This window comes from Antechinus flavipes, chromosome 2, assembly GCF_016432865.1.
Source record: "Antechinus flavipes isolate AdamAnt ecotype Samford, QLD, Australia chromosome 2, AdamAnt_v2, whole genome shotgun sequence".
Lineage (NCBI taxonomy): Eukaryota > Metazoa > Chordata > Mammalia > Dasyuromorphia > Dasyuridae > Antechinus > Antechinus flavipes.
The window spans coordinates 342735772-342752798 of NC_067399.1; the positions used below are offsets into that span (position 1 = coordinate 342735772).

The 17027-nt window shown below is 36.0% G+C and overlaps 1 protein-coding gene and 1 long non-coding RNA gene across 2 annotated transcripts in view; both read right to left on the reverse strand.

The window, feature by feature from the left end:
* Positions 1–17027, reverse strand: part of LOC127549688 (uncharacterized) — a 75750-nt gene that overhangs the window by 50931 nt on the left and 7792 nt on the right. The window lies entirely within an intron of this gene.
* Positions 13503–16970, reverse strand: LOC127549672 (transportin-1-like). The gene is given in 3 exon segments (XM_051977894.1): positions 13503–14891; positions 14894–16671; positions 16673–16970. Coding segments are annotated over 3 exon segments (2634 nt in total). The 5' UTR covers positions 16804–16970; the 3' UTR covers positions 13503–14166.

Consider the following 17027-nt stretch of genomic DNA (forward strand, 5'->3'; position numbering starts at 1 on the left):
AACTGAGGTGCCACAATAAGGGTCACTCAAGATCTGGCTGCCTCAACATTAAAGGATCAAAGGGCCTGGAATCTGATATTCTGAAAGGCAAAAGAACTTGGAATGCAACCAATGCAAGCTTGGAACTACCCAGCTGAGCTGAGCACTTTTTTCCATGGAAGAAGATGGACATTTAATGAAATAGAGGAATTCCATTTGTTTCTAAGGAAAAAACCAGATCTAAACAAAAAATTTGATCTCCAACCATAGGACTCAAGAGAAGCAGAAAAAGGCAAAAGGAACTTTTGAGAACTGTATTTCTATTTTGGATATACATAAAGAGTAAATGTATAATTTGATTTTACTGATATAACATTAAAAAAGGAAGTAGAAATGGAAAGGGGATAGTATCAGAAAAAGGGAAAAGGGGAGATAAAAAGAGGGAAACTACATCCCACGATGAGACAAAGGAAACCTATCATATCTGAGGGAACTTAGAGAGGGGGAGGAACATTGTGTGAATCTTACTCTCATCAGAGTTGGCTCAAAGAGAAAATAATTGACATATTTATTTTACAAAGAATCTTCCCTCACCTTATTAAAAAGTGGGAGAGGAAAAGGGGGAAAAAAAGAGTAGTAAGGGAAGGGTTCAAGAAGGAAGAAGGGATTCAAAGGGAGGAGGGAAGGATCCTAAAGAGGGAAAGCTGCGTGACACAAGTGGGATAAGTTTAAAACTAGGGAAGGGGTAAGGAGGGGCAAGAAAAAGCAAAGCACAATCTGGGGATATTATGATGGCAGGGAATACAGAATTAGTAATTTTAACCATAAATATGAATGGGATGAACTCTCCCATAAATCAGAGGTGGATAGCAGACTGCATCAAAAGTCAGAAAGAACCCTACAATATGTTGTTTACAGGAAATACATTTAAAACAGGGAAATACATGCAGAGTAAAGGTAAAAGGCTGAAGCAGAATCTATTATGCTTAAGGTGAAGTAAAAAAAGCAGGGGTAGCCATCCTTATCTCAGATCAAGCAAAAGCAAAAAATGATCTAATTAAAAGACATAAGAAAGAAAAGTATATCTTGCTAAAGGGTACTATAGACAATGAAACAATATCAATATTAAACATATATGCACCAAGTGGTATAGCATCTAACTTCCTAAAGGAGAAGTAAAAGAGTTGCAAGAAGAAATAGAAAGCATCTAACTTCCTAAAGGAGTAGTTAAGAGAGTTGCAAGAAGAAATAGACAGCTAAACTATAATAGTAGGAGATCTCAATCTTGTACTCTCAGAATTAGATAAATCAAACCACAAAACAAATAAGAAAGAAATTAAAGAGGTAAATAGAATATTAGAAAAATTAGGTATGATAGATCTTTGGAGAAAATTGAATGGTGACAGAAAGGAGTATATTTTCTTCTCAGCAATTCATGGAACCTACACAAAAATTGACCATATATATTAGAACATAAAGACCTCAAAATTAAATGCAGGTAGACAGAAGTAGTAAATACTTTCTTTTTCAGATCACAATGCAATAAAAACTACATTCAACAAAAAGTTACAGGTAAATAGACCAAAAAGCAATTGGAAACTAAATAATCTCATCTTAAAGAATGATTGGGTGAAACAGCAAATTATAGACACAATTAATAATTTCACTCAAGATAATGACAACGATGAGACATCATACCAAAATTTGTGGGATGCAGCCAAAGCAGTAATAAGGGGAAATTTGATATCCTTAGAAGCTTACTTGAACAAAACAAAGAGAAAATCAATGAATTGGGCTTGCAACTTAAAGGGCTAGAAAAAGATCAAATTAAAACCCACCAATCAATTACTAAACTTGAAATGCTAAAATTAAAAGGAGAAATTAATAATATTGAAAGTAAAAAATCTATTGAACTAATAAATAAAACTAAAAGTGGGTTTTATGAAAAAAAAACAATAAAATTGATAAACCTTTGGAAAAACTGATTAGAAAAAAGAGAGAGGAAAATCAAATTAGTAGTCTTAAAAATGAAAAGGGAGCACTTTCCACCAATGAGGAGGAAATTAAAGAAATAATAAGGAGCTATTTTGCCCAACTTTATGCCAATAAATTTGATAACCTAAGTGAAATGGATGACTACCTCCAAAAATATAGGCTTCCCATATTAACAGAAGAGTAAGTAAAATGCGTAAATAGTCCCATTTCAGAAAAAGAAATAGAACAAGCTATTAATCAACTCCCTAAAAAAAAAAATCCCCAGGACCAGATGGATTTACATGTAAATTCTACCAAACATTTAAAAAACAATTAGCCCCAATGCTATATAAACTAGTTGAAAAAATAGGAAATGAAGGAGTCTTACTAAATTCCTTTTATGACAAAGACATGGTACTGATACCTAAACCAGATAGAATGAAAACAGAGAAAGAAAATTATAGACCAATCTCCCTAATGAATATTGATGCTAAAATCTTAAATAAGATATTAGCAAAAAGACTACAGAAAATCATCCCCAGGATAATATACCATGATCAAGTAGAATTTATACCAGGAATGCAGGGCTAGTTCAATATTAGGAAAACTATCAATATAATTGGCCATATTAATAATGAAATTAACAAAAACCATATGATCATCTCAATAGATGTAGAAAAAGCATTTGATAAAATCTAACATCCATTCCTATTAAAAACACTTGAGAGTATAGGAATAAATGAACTTTTCCTTAAAATAGTCAGGAGCATCTATTTAAAACCATCAGTAAGCCTCATATGCAATGGGGAAAAACTGGAACCTTTCCCAGTAAGATCAGGAGTGAAACAAGATTGCCCACTATCACCATTATTATTCAATATTATATTAGAAATGCTAGCCTCCGCAATAAGAGTTGAGAAAGAGATTAAAGGAATTAGAGTAGAAAATGAGGAAACCAAACTATCACTCTATGCAGATGATATGATGGTATACATAGAGAACCCCAGAGATTCTACGAAAAAGCTATTAGAAATAATTCATAACTTTAGCAAAGTTGCAGGATACAAAATAAATCCACATAAATCCTCAGCATTTTTATACATCACCAACAAAATCCAACAGCAAGAGATACAAAGAGAAATTCCATTCAAAATAACCATCGATAGCATAAAATATTTGGGAATCTATCTACCAAAGGAAAGTTAGGAATTATATGAACAAAATTACAAAAAACTTTCCACACAAATAAAGTCAGATTTAAATAACTGGAAAAATGTTAAGTGCTCTTGGATAGGCCGAGCGATTATAATAAAGATGACAATACTCCCTAAACTAATCTATTTATTTAGTGCTATACCAATCAGACTCCCAAGAAAATATTTTAATGATCTAGAAAAAAATAACAAAATTCATATGGAAGAACAAATGGTTGAGAATCTTAAGGGAATTAATGAAAAAAAAAAATCAAATGAAGGTGGCCTAGCTATACCTGATATAAAATTATATTATAAAGCAGCAGTCACCAAAACCATTTGGTATTGGCTAAGAAATAGACTAGTTGATCAGTGGAATAGGTTAGGTTCACAAGACAAAATAGTCAATAACTATAGCAATTTAGTGTTTGACAAACCCAAAGATCCCAACTTTTGGGATAAGAATTCATTATTTGACAAAAACTTCTGGGAAAACTGGAAATTAGTATGGCAGAAATTAGGCATGGACCCACGTTTAACACCATACAATAAGATAAGATCAAAATAGGTCCATGATTTAGGCATAAAGAATTAGATTATAAATAAATTAGAGGAACATAGGATAGTTTACCTCTCAGACTTGTGGAGGAGGAAGAAATTTGTGACCAAAGATGAACTAGAGATCATTATTAATCACAGAGTAGAAAATTTTGATTATATCAAATTAAAAAGCCTTTTTACAAATAAAACTAATGCAAACAAGATTAGAAGGGAAGCAACAAACTGGGAAAACATTTTCACATTAAAGGTTCTGATAAAGGCCTCATTTCCAAAATATATAGAGAATTGACTCTAATTTATAAGAAATCAAGTCATTCTCCAATTGATAAATGGTCAAAGGATATGAACAGACAATTTTCAGATGATGAAATTGAAACTATTACCACTCATATGAAAGTGTTCCAAATCACTATTGATCAGAGAAATGCAAATTAAGACAACTCTGAGATACCACTACACACCTGTCAGAATGGCTAGTATGACATGAAAAAATAATGACAAATGTTGGAGGGGATGCGGGAAAACTGGGACACTGATGCATTGTTGGTGGAGTTGTGAATGAATCCAACCATTCTGGAGAGCAATCTGAAATTATGCCCCAAAAGTTATCAAACTGTGCATTCCCTTTGATCCAGCAGTGCTACTACTGGGCTTATATCCCAAAGAAATACTAAAGAAGGGAAAGGGACCTGTATGTGTCAAAATGTTTGTGGCAGCTAGAAACTGGAAAATGAATGGATGCCCATCTATTGGAGAATGGGGTTAATTGTGGTATATGAATGTTATGGAATATTATTGTTATGTAAGAAATGAGCAGCAGGATGAACACTGAGAGGTTTGGAGAGACTTAAATGAACTGATGCTAAGTGAAATGAGCAGAACCAGGAGATCATTATATACTTCAACAACGATACTGTATGAGGATGTATTTTGATAGAAGTGGATTTCTTTGACAAAGAGAAGATCTAACTCAGTTTCAATTGATCAGTGATGTACAGAAGTAGCTACACCCAAAGAAAGAACATTGGGAAATGAATATAAACTATTTGCACTTTTGTTTGTTTTTTTTCCCTGGGTTATTTTTACCTTCTGAATCCAATTCTTTCTGTGCAACAAGAGAACTGTTTGGTTCTGCACACATATATTGTATCTAGGAAATACTGTGACATATTTAACATGTATAGGACTGCTTGCCATGGGGGGGAAGGGGGAGGAATGGGGGAGGAAGAGAGGGAAAAGTCAGAACAGAAGTGAGCAAGGGATAGTGTTGTAAAAAATTACCCAGGCATGGGTTCTGTCAATAAAAAGTTATAATTATTAAAAAAAAAAAAAAAAGAAAGAATCCACACCTTTAGCAAAGTTGCAGGATACAAAATAAACCCACATTAGTCATCAGCACTCTTATATATCACTAACAAAATTCAACAGCAAGAGATACAAAGATAAATTCCATTTAAAGTAATGATAGTATAAAATATTTAGGAATCTATCTGCCAAGGGAAAATCAGAAACTTTATGAGGAAAACTACAAAACGCTTTTTCCACACAAATTAAGTCTGATCTAACCAAGTGAAAAAATATTAAATGCTCTTGGATAGGGCGAGCAAATATAATAAAGATGATGACACTACCTAAACTAATCTATTTATTTAGCACTATACCAATCAGACTCCCAAAAAACTATTTTAATGACCTAGAAAAAATAACAATAAAGTTCATATGGAAAAACAAAAGGTCAAGAATTTCAAGGGAATTAATTTTTAAAAAATCAAATGAAGGTGGCCTAGCTGTACCAGTCTAAAATTATATTATAAAGCAATGGTTACCACAACCATTTGGTATTGGCTAAGAAATAGACTAGTTGATCAATGGAACAGGTTAGGTTCAAAGGACAAAACAGCCAATAACTTTAATAATCTAGTGTTTGATAAACCCAAAGACCCCAGTTTTGGGGATAAGAACTCACTATTTGACAAAAATTGCTGGGAAAATTGGAAATTAATATGGAAGAAACTAGGCAGTGACCCACACTTAACACTGTACACCCAGATAAGAACAAAATGGGTTCATGACCTAGGCATAAAGAATGAGATTATAAATAAATTGGAAAAGCACCTCTCAGATCTGTGGAAGAGGAAGGAATTTATGACCAAAGAAGAACTAGAGATCATTATTGATCACAAAATAGAAAATTTTGATTATATCAAATTGAAAAGTTTTTGTACACACAAAACTAATGCAGACAAGATTAGAAGGAAAGCAATAAACTGGGAAAACATTTTTACAGTCAAAGGTTCTGATAAAGACCTCATTTCCAAAATATAGAGAGAATTGACTCTAATTTATAAGAAATCAAGCCATTCTCCAATTGATAAATGGTCAAAGGATATGAACAGACAATTCTCAAAGAAATTGAAACTATTTCTAGCCATATGAAAAGATGTTCCAAGTCATTATTAATCAGAGAAATGCAAATTAAGACAACTCTGAGATACCACTACACACCTGTCAGATTGGCTAGAATGACAGGGAAAGATAATGTGCAATGTTGGAGGAGATGTAGGAAAACTGGGACATTGATATATTTATTGTTGGTGGAATTGTGAACACATCCAGCCATTCTGGAGAGAATTTGGAACTATGCTCAAAAAGTTATCAAACTGTGCATACCCTTTGATCCAGCAGTGTTTCTATTGGCTTATATCCCAAAGAAATCTTAAAGAAAGGAAAGGGACCTGTATGTGCAAGAATGTTTGTAGCAGGTTTCTTTGTAGTGGCCAGAAACTGGAAAGTGAGTGTATGCCCATCATTTGGAGAATGGCTGAATAAATTGTGGAATATTATTAGTCGGTAAGAAATGACCAGCAGGATGATTTCAGAAAGGCCTGGAGAGACTTGCATGAACTGATGAGGACCAGGAGATCATTATATATTTTAACAACAATACTATATGATGATCAATTCTTATGGACGTGGCCATCTCCAGCAATGAGATGAACCACATCAGTTCCAATAGAGCAATAATGAATTGAACCAGCTACATCCAGCAAAAGAACTCTGGGAGGTGACTATGAACCATTACATAGAATTCCCAATCCCTCTATTTTTGTCCACCTGCATTTTTGATTTCCTTCACAGGCTATTTCAAAGTCTGATTCTTTTTGTATAGCAAAATAACTGTTAGGACATGTATACTTATATTGTATTTAATTTATACTTTAACATATTTAACATGTATTGGTCAACCTGCCATCTGGGGGAGGGAATGGGGGGAAGGAGGGGAAAAATTGGAACAAAAGATTTGGCAATTATCAATGTTGCAAAATTACTCATGCATATAACTTGTAAATAAAAAGTTATAATTTTTTTTTAAATCAAAAAAAAGAATTTGTGCCTTAGAAAAGGAGTTGTTAAGACTTGTTTTGCTTGGCCCCAGGCACAAATAAGAGCAATGGATGATAGTTGTAATGAAGCAGATATAGGATTGAAAAAACAATCTTAACAATTAGACCAGTCCTTCCAGCAAAGCATTCTCTGATCTCTTGTGCCTTATCATGTCTTACCTTTATCTGGACAGACATCATAAGCTCTTCCCTAAAGTAGAATTTTAACTCCTTGAGGAAAGAAACCAGTCACTTAAAAAAATATTTTTTATCCTCAGCAACTTGCAAGGTGTCTTACATGTAACAGACACATAAAATATGTGTTTGATTTATCTCAAAGAGATAAATAGAAAAAAATTTTGAAGCCTGTTGAAAAGGGCACTGGGCTAGTTAGCAGTCAGGGGGCTGCATTCAGGCATGGGCTGAATCCAATTTGAACAGCTGGGGAGAACTGATTGTTAAATTTTCAGTATGAACATTTACACCTAAAAAACTAGGAAACTACAAATGAGGGCTTGGTTTATTGTTTTGTTGATTGTCTAAACTTTAAAAAGAGTTGGAGGTAAAAAAGGTTAAAATTAAAAGTTCAGGGGCAGCTAGGTGGTGCAGTGGATAGAACACCAGCTCTGAAGTCAGGAAGACCTGAATTCAAATATAATCTCAGACACTTAACACTTACTAGCTGTGTGACCCTGGGCAAGTCACTTAACCCCAACTGTCGGGAGAAGGGGCGGGGGGTAGGGGAGAGAGGGGAAGAATTAAAAATTCATAAATGCTTTTCACAGAATTGGTTGTTAAATTTACCAGCACATCCCTTACTGGATTCTAGTCTCATTTCTATTACAAACTTGCTATGTGGCCTTAGATTGGTCATTTAATATCTGTTATCATTAGTTTAGTTGCAAGAGAGCTCTAAAATTCTATAAATTTACTAACAATAACAACAAACTTTTTTTAGTTCCTCTTCTCACTTTTCCATATCACCCCTAAATAAATCAATATAATCATAGAATTTTCTTCTCTATGGTCCTAGGTACAAAGAAAATAATGTCCATTTGCTCTTATGTTTACTCCATTTTCTTGTTGTCATATTCCTATTAAGATTTTTCTTCTACAAACAAACCATTCCTGGATGTCTTCAACTAATCCACGGTACTGTGTTGGATTAGATGAGCTCCTTCTTTGCAAAACTCAGGGAAATGCAAGTCCTTTTTCTTTCCCACTCAAGTTATTTCTAGTTTTGTAATTGAGAAACAAAAAATGTGGAATCTATATGTAGTTTGGAGAACCCACCCAACTCATAAAGTGAGTCCCCCATACAAAGTGAGAACTCTATGGATCTGCTGATGAAAACTCAAAATCATAGCTCATGCAACCAATTTTTTTTATTTGCCCTAGTAAGAATATAATTAAAGGCAAAGGAATTCAATAAAAGAAACAAAGGCAGCAAGTTAGATCAAGAGATCTATATGTCTATATAAAGTCTAAAGTCAGGTAGACTGCTGGATTGGAAGTGGAAAATGGTCTGAATCCTGCTAGATACACTTTCATTCATTCACACTGACTGCACAGGTCAGCCCCAGGATGGAACCCCAGTTTAGTTGCAATTGTAGAGGTTTTCAGATCTTATAGAAAGACAGGAAGGGTCCACCAATGCTGCAGCTGGACAGCTAGCAATATACTCATATTGGATAGGACATGGTAAGCTTGTGGATGCCTGAATAAGGCCTTTACCACACACCATTAGCAAGAAGATGTGTAGGAAAAATATATGTTGTAATGCACACATAAGAGACACCAATGGCCAAGGCCCACATATAGTGAGAGAGTTCTGATATTGCAGGGAAGCTAATATCCTCTAATGATGTCATCATACTACTCTTGTGGTCTTGTTCTTTTTTTGGTCTTTCATGGTGTATACTTTCTTACAAATAAGTAGTCTGTGTAGTTGGGTATCTAATTTCTCCCTGTTATTTTTCCCCACTGGCTCTGAAAGGTTTCTATTTTGTCAGTTTTTCACTGGTTAGTTATGACTCCATTGTACAGGAAACTGTAGAGCTTCATTCTATTTCTATCTTCTCCTTCAGCTGAAAAACCTAGATGTACACTACCTGTGTATATATGTATGCATATAAACATACATTTATTTATTTCTGGCTCTCCAGTAAATAGTCTTTTCATCATCATGCAGCAAGCCAAGAGGAAACAGTCAGAAAAAAAATTATTTTCTGAAGTGGGGACAAAAAATGACAACTCCATCATACACTTCTGAAATAAGGTTCACCAAACCTCCACAAGGATATGTAATAGGCCTACTTTAAGACTGGTTCTCAGTGGCCAATCCCTCCATTACAAAAGAATTTTCAAAATGATTTGAAAGGTGCCAGGCCTATCCAGTCAATCCTAAGGACAAAAAATTCCACCACTCAAAGCTGAATTCTTAGTTTCTGCCCAGAACCCTTTTAAAATATAAATCACATACAAGATGTTTTCTATCACTGACACCTATGGGTAAATTTGTATAGCAGATTGAGTTTCCAATGGCAAATTAACTAAGAGCAAGCTCTTATAATTCAATTTAACAAAAAAAAATTTAAGCACCTTACTATATACAAGTTTACTAAGTGAAGGAAGATAATAAGTGATAATTTAGGAACAAAAATTCTTTGGGTTAATCATAGAACCAGTTCCAAGAATGCTAATGCTAATTGAGAGGGGTGTGAGAATAACACAAAGAGTTGCTACTGAATTATGGATTCAAAGAATGTTAAGAGATAGAAGAACCTTAATAATCATATACACAATACAAGATGGCCAAGGAAGAAAAATTGGTAGTACACCCTATTTATACTTGCCCTTCTGGGAAGAAACAATAATGACAATAGCTAAAATTTATATACTGCTTTGTTTTGCAAAGCCAAATATTATTCATTCTATCCTGAGAACAACTCAGAGGTATATGCCATATTATTTCTGTTTTACAGATAAAGGAACTAACACTAAGTGCCTTGCCTAGTCACACAGCTATGATCTAAGGCTATATTTGAACTCAGATCTCCCTTATTCCAGGTCCCTGACTCTAACCACTGACTGTCTTCTGGATTTTTTTTTAAGACTCTAGTAGAAAGAGCACAGCCTCTATAATCAAAGGAGCCAGGTTTAAATCCCATTTCTGATACCAATTATATGTGTGACCCTGGAAAATCCACTTAGCTGCATGGCGTCTTCAATAAGCCCCTCCCAGACTAAGTTGCAGAGAAGTTGATGAACTGCATTGGTAGCAGTTCCCCATACCAATGAAATCACCTGCTGGGTGCAAATCAAAATATTCAAGACACTATGCTAAGGGCTAGCAATAAATTCATAAAAGTAAAACAATCAATTTAAGTAAAAGAGCTTGGATCATTCTGGGGGATACAATGTATACATAGGTAAATAAATATGAAGCATACAGACACAAAGTAATTTTGAACAGGAAAAAAAAACAATTTTGAGAGGGAAAAACTATTGAAAAGGTTAGTTAGCTGGGAAAATTGGAAATTAATATGGCAGAAACTAGGCATTGACCCACACTTAACAATGTACACCAAGATAAGGTCAAAATGGGTTCATAACCTAGGCATAAAAAATGAGATTATAAATAAATTGGAAGAGCATAGGATAGTTTACCTTTTAGACCTGTGGAAGAGGGAGGAATTTATGACCAAAGAAGAACTAGAGATCACTATTGACCACAAAATAGAAAAATTTTATTATATCAAATTGAAAAGTTTTTGTACAAACAAGACAAATGCAGACAAGATTAGAAGGGAAACAATAAACTGGGAAAACATTTTTACAGTCAAAGGTTCTGATAAAGGCCTCATTTCCAAAATATATAGAGAATTGACTCTAATTTATAAGAAATCAAGCCATTCTCCAATTGATAAATGGTCAGAGGACATGAACAGACAATTCTCAGATGAAGAAACTGAAACTATTTATAGATATATGAAAATATGCTCCAAATCATTATTAATCAGAGAAATGCAAATTAAGACAACTCTGAGATACCACTACACACCTCAAATTGGTTAAGATGACAGGAAAAGAATGACAAATGTTGGAGGGGATGTGGGGAAACTGGGATACTGATACATTGTTGGTGGAATTGTGAACACATCCAGCCATTCTGGAGAGCAATTTGGAACTATGCTCAAAAAGTTATCAAACTGTGCATACCCTTTGATCCAGAGTGTTTCTACTGGGCTTATACCCCAAAGAGATACTAAAGAAGGGAAAGGGACCTGTATGTGCCAAAATGTTTGTGACAGCCCTGTTTGTAGTGGCTAGAAGCTGGAAAATGAATGGATGCCCATCAATTGGAGAATGGTTGAGTAAATTGTGGTATATGAATGTTATGGAATATTATTGTTCTGTAAGGAATGATCGGCAGGATGAATACAGAGAGGTTTGGAGAGACTTACATGAACTGATGCTAAGTGAAATGAGCAGAACCAGGAGATCATTATATACCTCAACAACGATACTATTTGAGGATGTATTCTGATGGAAGTGGAACTCTTCGATAAAGAGAGCTTTAATTGATCAGAGATGGACAGAAGCAGCTACACCCAAAGAAAGAACACTGGGAAATGAATATAAACTGCTTGCATTTTTGTTTTTCTTCCTGGATTATTTATACCTTCTGAATCCAATTCTCCCTGTGCAACAAGAAAACTGTTCGGTTCTGCACACATATATCGTATCTAAGATATATTGTAACCTATTTAACATGTAAAGGACTGCTTGCCATCTGGGGGAGGGGGTGGAAGGAGGGAGGGGAAAAATCGGAACAGAAGTGAGTGCAAGGGATAATGTTGTAAAAAATTACTCTGGTATGGGTTCTGTCAATAAAAAGTTATTAAAAAAAAAAAAGAAAAGAAAAGGTTAGTTAATAGATTCATGGGTTCATACCTCTAGAGAGTTAAGGTACTTGGGCCATCAAGTTCCTCTTCATTTTACAGATTAGGAAACTGAGGTTCAGGGAAGATAAATGACTTACTCAAGATTACAGAAACAACAATTGATCAATGATGGACAGAAGCAGCTACCCCAAAGAAAGAACACTGAGAAATGAGTGTGAACTGTTTGCATTTTTGTTTTTCTTCTCAGGTTATTTTTACCTTCTGAATCCAATTCTTCCTGTGCAACAAGAGAACTGTTTGGTTCTGCACACATATATTGTATCTAGGATATACTGTGACATATTCAACATGTATAGGACTGCTTGTCATCTGAGGAAAGGGGTAGAAGGAGGGAGAGATAAAGTCAGAACAGAAGTGAATGCAAGGGATAATGTTGTAAAGAAATTTTTTTCAAAATAAAAAAAATTAAAAAAAAAAGATAACATAAACAAAATTGGAACCCAAACCCTTTGAAAGTCGTCTTTCTACTGTAAAGTCTAGGGGAAAAAAAGGCAGGGAATAAAGTATTGCCTAGAAGGGCAAATCCATCTGGATTACCTATCTCATTGCTCAGGGCTCTGGGGAAAGCATAAGGTTCCATGAGATGGGAAAAAGGAACTAAAATGGAATGTGAAAGGACCTGTTACTCTTCTTTGCCTAGTGATTACTAAGATTCCCCCCCACCCTTTTCTCTTAACATTCTTTGATTACAACATTGGGACCAATCATTCAATCAGCTCCCAATTCACCAGTTCACATTACTCTTTTTCTATGGAATGGCATCAGAGACTGTTATTTGTTTTGCTGAGAACAGTTTTGCAAGAGTACATCAAAATATAGGGCTAAATAATTTGTGACAGTATGAAAAAAATTTTCAATAGAAATCCAGGCAAATGATATTTATAACATGCCCTTAGATTTGTCAATTAAGTAAATATTGCCAAAAAAGAAAATGAGATGAATCTGACATCATGATAATATCATGCTGACTGTGAATACCTTATTTTCCTAGATGTTCATTAATCATCCTTTTAATAAGAAATTTTAGAATTCTACCAAGAATCAAAGTTAAACTCACAGGTTTATACTTTGAAATCAAAGCTTTTCTTTTCTTTTTTAATAGAGACATTTGCTCTTTTCTAATCCTGTGTTATTTCTCTCATTTCCCAAGATTTTTCAAGGTTTACTCACTATAGCACAAAACTATGTCTTCCAGGTCTTTTGAGACACTAAGATGTTCTTTACCTAGCCCTGGTAATTTGATCTTATCAAGAACAATTTGGTCCTTTTATCATTATTGATGGTTTTCAGGGAGCCTGGTGGTTCTTTTTGTTTTGTTCTTTGGTATGTTTTTTGTTTGGGGGGGGGGGGGGGGAAGGTAGTTGTGCAAGGAAATTGTGGATTAAGTGACTTGCCAGGATCACACAGCTAGCAAGTATTGTGTCATCTAGATGTCTATCTGATGATTTTTTTTTCATTTTGTTTTGTCTTTTTTTTATTTCCAACTTCTTTTGGGGTACCTAAATTTTAACTCAAAGGAACCTGCTTCTACTATGGGTAGCAAGCTCCATTTTAACTGTACTAACTTCATTTGTGTAGTTCTTCATTAACATGCAAATAACTAGAAATCCCATCAACTGGGAAAATTATGTAGAAAACCCTTATATTAAATTTAAAAAATTTTTAAAAGCCTCTTTACTGTTTGTAACCCCCATTCTTAGGTTTCCTTTATTGTGCGCTAAAGAATTTTTCCTCTCTTTCTTATCCCTATGGTTCAATTATATGGTTCTTGTTTTGGTACAATTCCCCATAATATTTCAGAATGTGCTGTTTTGTGAATAGATTTCTCTTTTTTTGCTTCTTCACATCCAGTGCGGAGTTGTAATAGGAGACAGATTTCCACCCACAAAGGCTCCAGATGTTAAAACGTTTCCCAACATCGACTTAATACAGTGACAGCAACACCTCCCTCCTGCCCCTCCCAGTAGGGTTGGGATTGTACTGTATTCCCTACTGATTTACCCTTCCCCCCTGTAAAGGGTAACGTTTTCCCTGGGTGCAGAGGCTCCCTCATAGTCTCCCAAGCCTGAAGGACCCCTAATCATGGGCCTGCAGCCTAAGTGCATGAGATTAAACTCCGTAGTAAGCTGCAAGACGCTCTTTTAATGGAAGAGGAAACTGGTCAGAGAAACGTCTCCAATTTTCATCCCCAACTTGATTTTTAAATCCATGAAGGATCTTACAGAACATGTCTCTGAGATCATCTTTTGGACTAATCCACGACGCAACAGCATCACAAAAAAATATAAAATCTTGGATTACTCCACTGGGGTTGACACTGATCATAGTACAAATCCCACGAAATGCTGAATCCTTTTCCTCATTGTCCCTTATATTCCTCAGAGAGGTACACCAGGGTCTTATAAACTGCTGTAGCATGGGGGCCACCTCTTGAGGACAAACGTAACCAAGACGACCAATTGTTATTGCTGTATTCTCTAACAACATCTTTGGTGTGTTGGGTCTGTTAATGATTTCTACAAGTTGGTGCAACACCATTGGAATATAAGGCTGCATCTCTATACCCATTTGAATGGAGATTTCTCCAATTGCCCATGTAGCATTGTTGCAAACTGAAATAAATTCTGGATTTATGTTGGTTCCCAATATTGGCATGAAATCAGCTATGCAAGGTTTAACATGTTGAAAGCATGCCTTTGTCAGGTCACCTAATAAAGCAAAGGAACTCTGTCGAACTTCTGGTATTTTATCCTGCATGCACTGGTACATCAGTGTTAGAATGTTACTTCGAGCTACTAGTTGTTCAATGTTGCCTCCAAGTCCCTCAGCTAGGCTACAATCATGAAATCTTTATCAGGAGCCTCATATTGATTGGGTTGAGCATTGTGTAACATGGCTTGTGCAAGAGTCTTCTGGACAAGGTTCACACAACGCTGATACACAGGTTCACAGTATGGAAGGAAGCCAGACTGCAGGGCCGTGGCAACCGATGACAGGCACTCAAGTAAAGGGAAGAGATCTTTATCTTCGTCTTTTAGCATGTTCCATTTCTGAATTAGTGGAGGCATTAGCATCTGTATATATTCCGGTTTATTTAAATGATGCCCTACAGAATCTGCTAATGTTCCTATGGCATCATAAAGAATGAGCAGATTCTTATGCTGGTATTTACTAAATGCGAAGACCAGGGTGTCAAGTATATAAGCAAGGTAGGGAACAAGTTCTGTACAAGCCTCCTCTTCCAGGGTAGCAAAGGCACTGCAGGCAGCTTCTTGTACTCTCTTGTTGCTATCTAGAATACGTTTAAGTAATTCTGTCATTAATGGCTTCAAGTACGTGTCTGGGGGCTGGCTAACTACCCAGTGTGCATAGCGGCTAAGAGTCCAGCATGTAATGGAACGTACAAGAGCCTTTTTATCAGAGAGGCACTGAATAAGGTGAGGGATGAGTTCAGGCAGATATGGTATCATACCCTGCATACAACCTTCAGCAATTGCTCCTAAAACTAAAATGCCTGATTCTTTAACTACCCATTCAGGATGAAAAAGTAGTTCCTTCAAGAGGGGCAAAATATGTGGCAAAAGTTCATCACGAAACACATTTGCCAGGACATCTAGAGCAGCAGCAGAACACTTTCTTAGATTCCAGTCAGATATTGTATCATCATCATCAAGTTCATCATCATCATCTTCCTCTTCTTCAATTCCATCTTCATCATGCTGCTGAGCCACTGTCCGTGATCGATGACAACGAGGCCTTATATCTTGTTCACTATCAGGAATAGCTTCATCTTCTTCAACATCACCCTTAAGCAGAATGATATCTATTTCTGAGTACTTCATGCCATTTACTAACACAGGAATCAACTTAGAAAGATGTCGACAGAGTACATCTTTGCAGATTGGTTGTTCAGCCAAAGTGAGCCAAAATTCACAAGCTTCCAAAGCCACATTTTCATCTTGGTCTTGGGTCCTCTGAAGCATGTACTCAACTATATTATGCATATGAGGAAGCAGGCAATCCATTTGGACTTCAAGTAGCATCACGAGAGCCCGACACACATTTTTATGTACCTCTGGCTCTTCATCACCAGCCAAAGCAAAGAGATTCTCAATAAAAGAATCAATGTGTAACATCAGAGCTTGGGTTCTACTGATGATAAATTGATTGATACATGCAACAGCATGAGACCTTATTTTGGGACTACTATGCTTGAAGAACTGTAAAAATTTAGGAATCATGATGTTAAGTGGACGGTCTAAAACATCACTATCTAACATTTCAGCAGAATCTTCACATATTTTCTGAAGGGCTCCAAATGCTCCTTCACACGTATTATAATCTTCAGAATCCAACAAGCTACAGAGCTTTGGCAAGAGCTCAGGCCAGTTCTGTAATTCTCCCTTGGAGGCAATGGTTGTAATCAGAATACCCACAGTGGCTCTGATTAGAGGGGAGGAGTCACCAATATTATTCAGACATTCACTCTTAATAAAATCTGTTACTCCATTTGGAAAGTTGTGAAAGTGTGCTTTCACATTATTCTTCAGAATGAGACCACTCAAAGACCTCGTGGGTTCATCTTCAGATTTTAATTTTGTAAGAACAAAAATGAGGGTATTGGTTGAGTTGTTCCAGTTTTTGTTGCACGGTTCTCTGGATGGAGGTGTCCGGGGACTGGGACTCTTTGAGCAGCTGCAGGATTTGCTGAAGCCCTTGCTCGTCGGGTTTCCACTCATACTCCATCTTGGTTTGTTGGATTGCAGGATTTGGAGCCTTTGGAACGGGAGAGCGAACCTAACAGTTGCCAGCAGCAGGGCCGCCAAGGTCTGCTGCTGCTGCTGCTGCTTTTGCTGCTGCTTGCTTCTTCTGGTGCTGGTGTTGCTGCTACTGCTGCCGCGGCCGCTGTTGCTGTGTGCACGGAGCCGACCAGACTGAGTCCTATCTGATGATTTTTAAATGATCTCTAC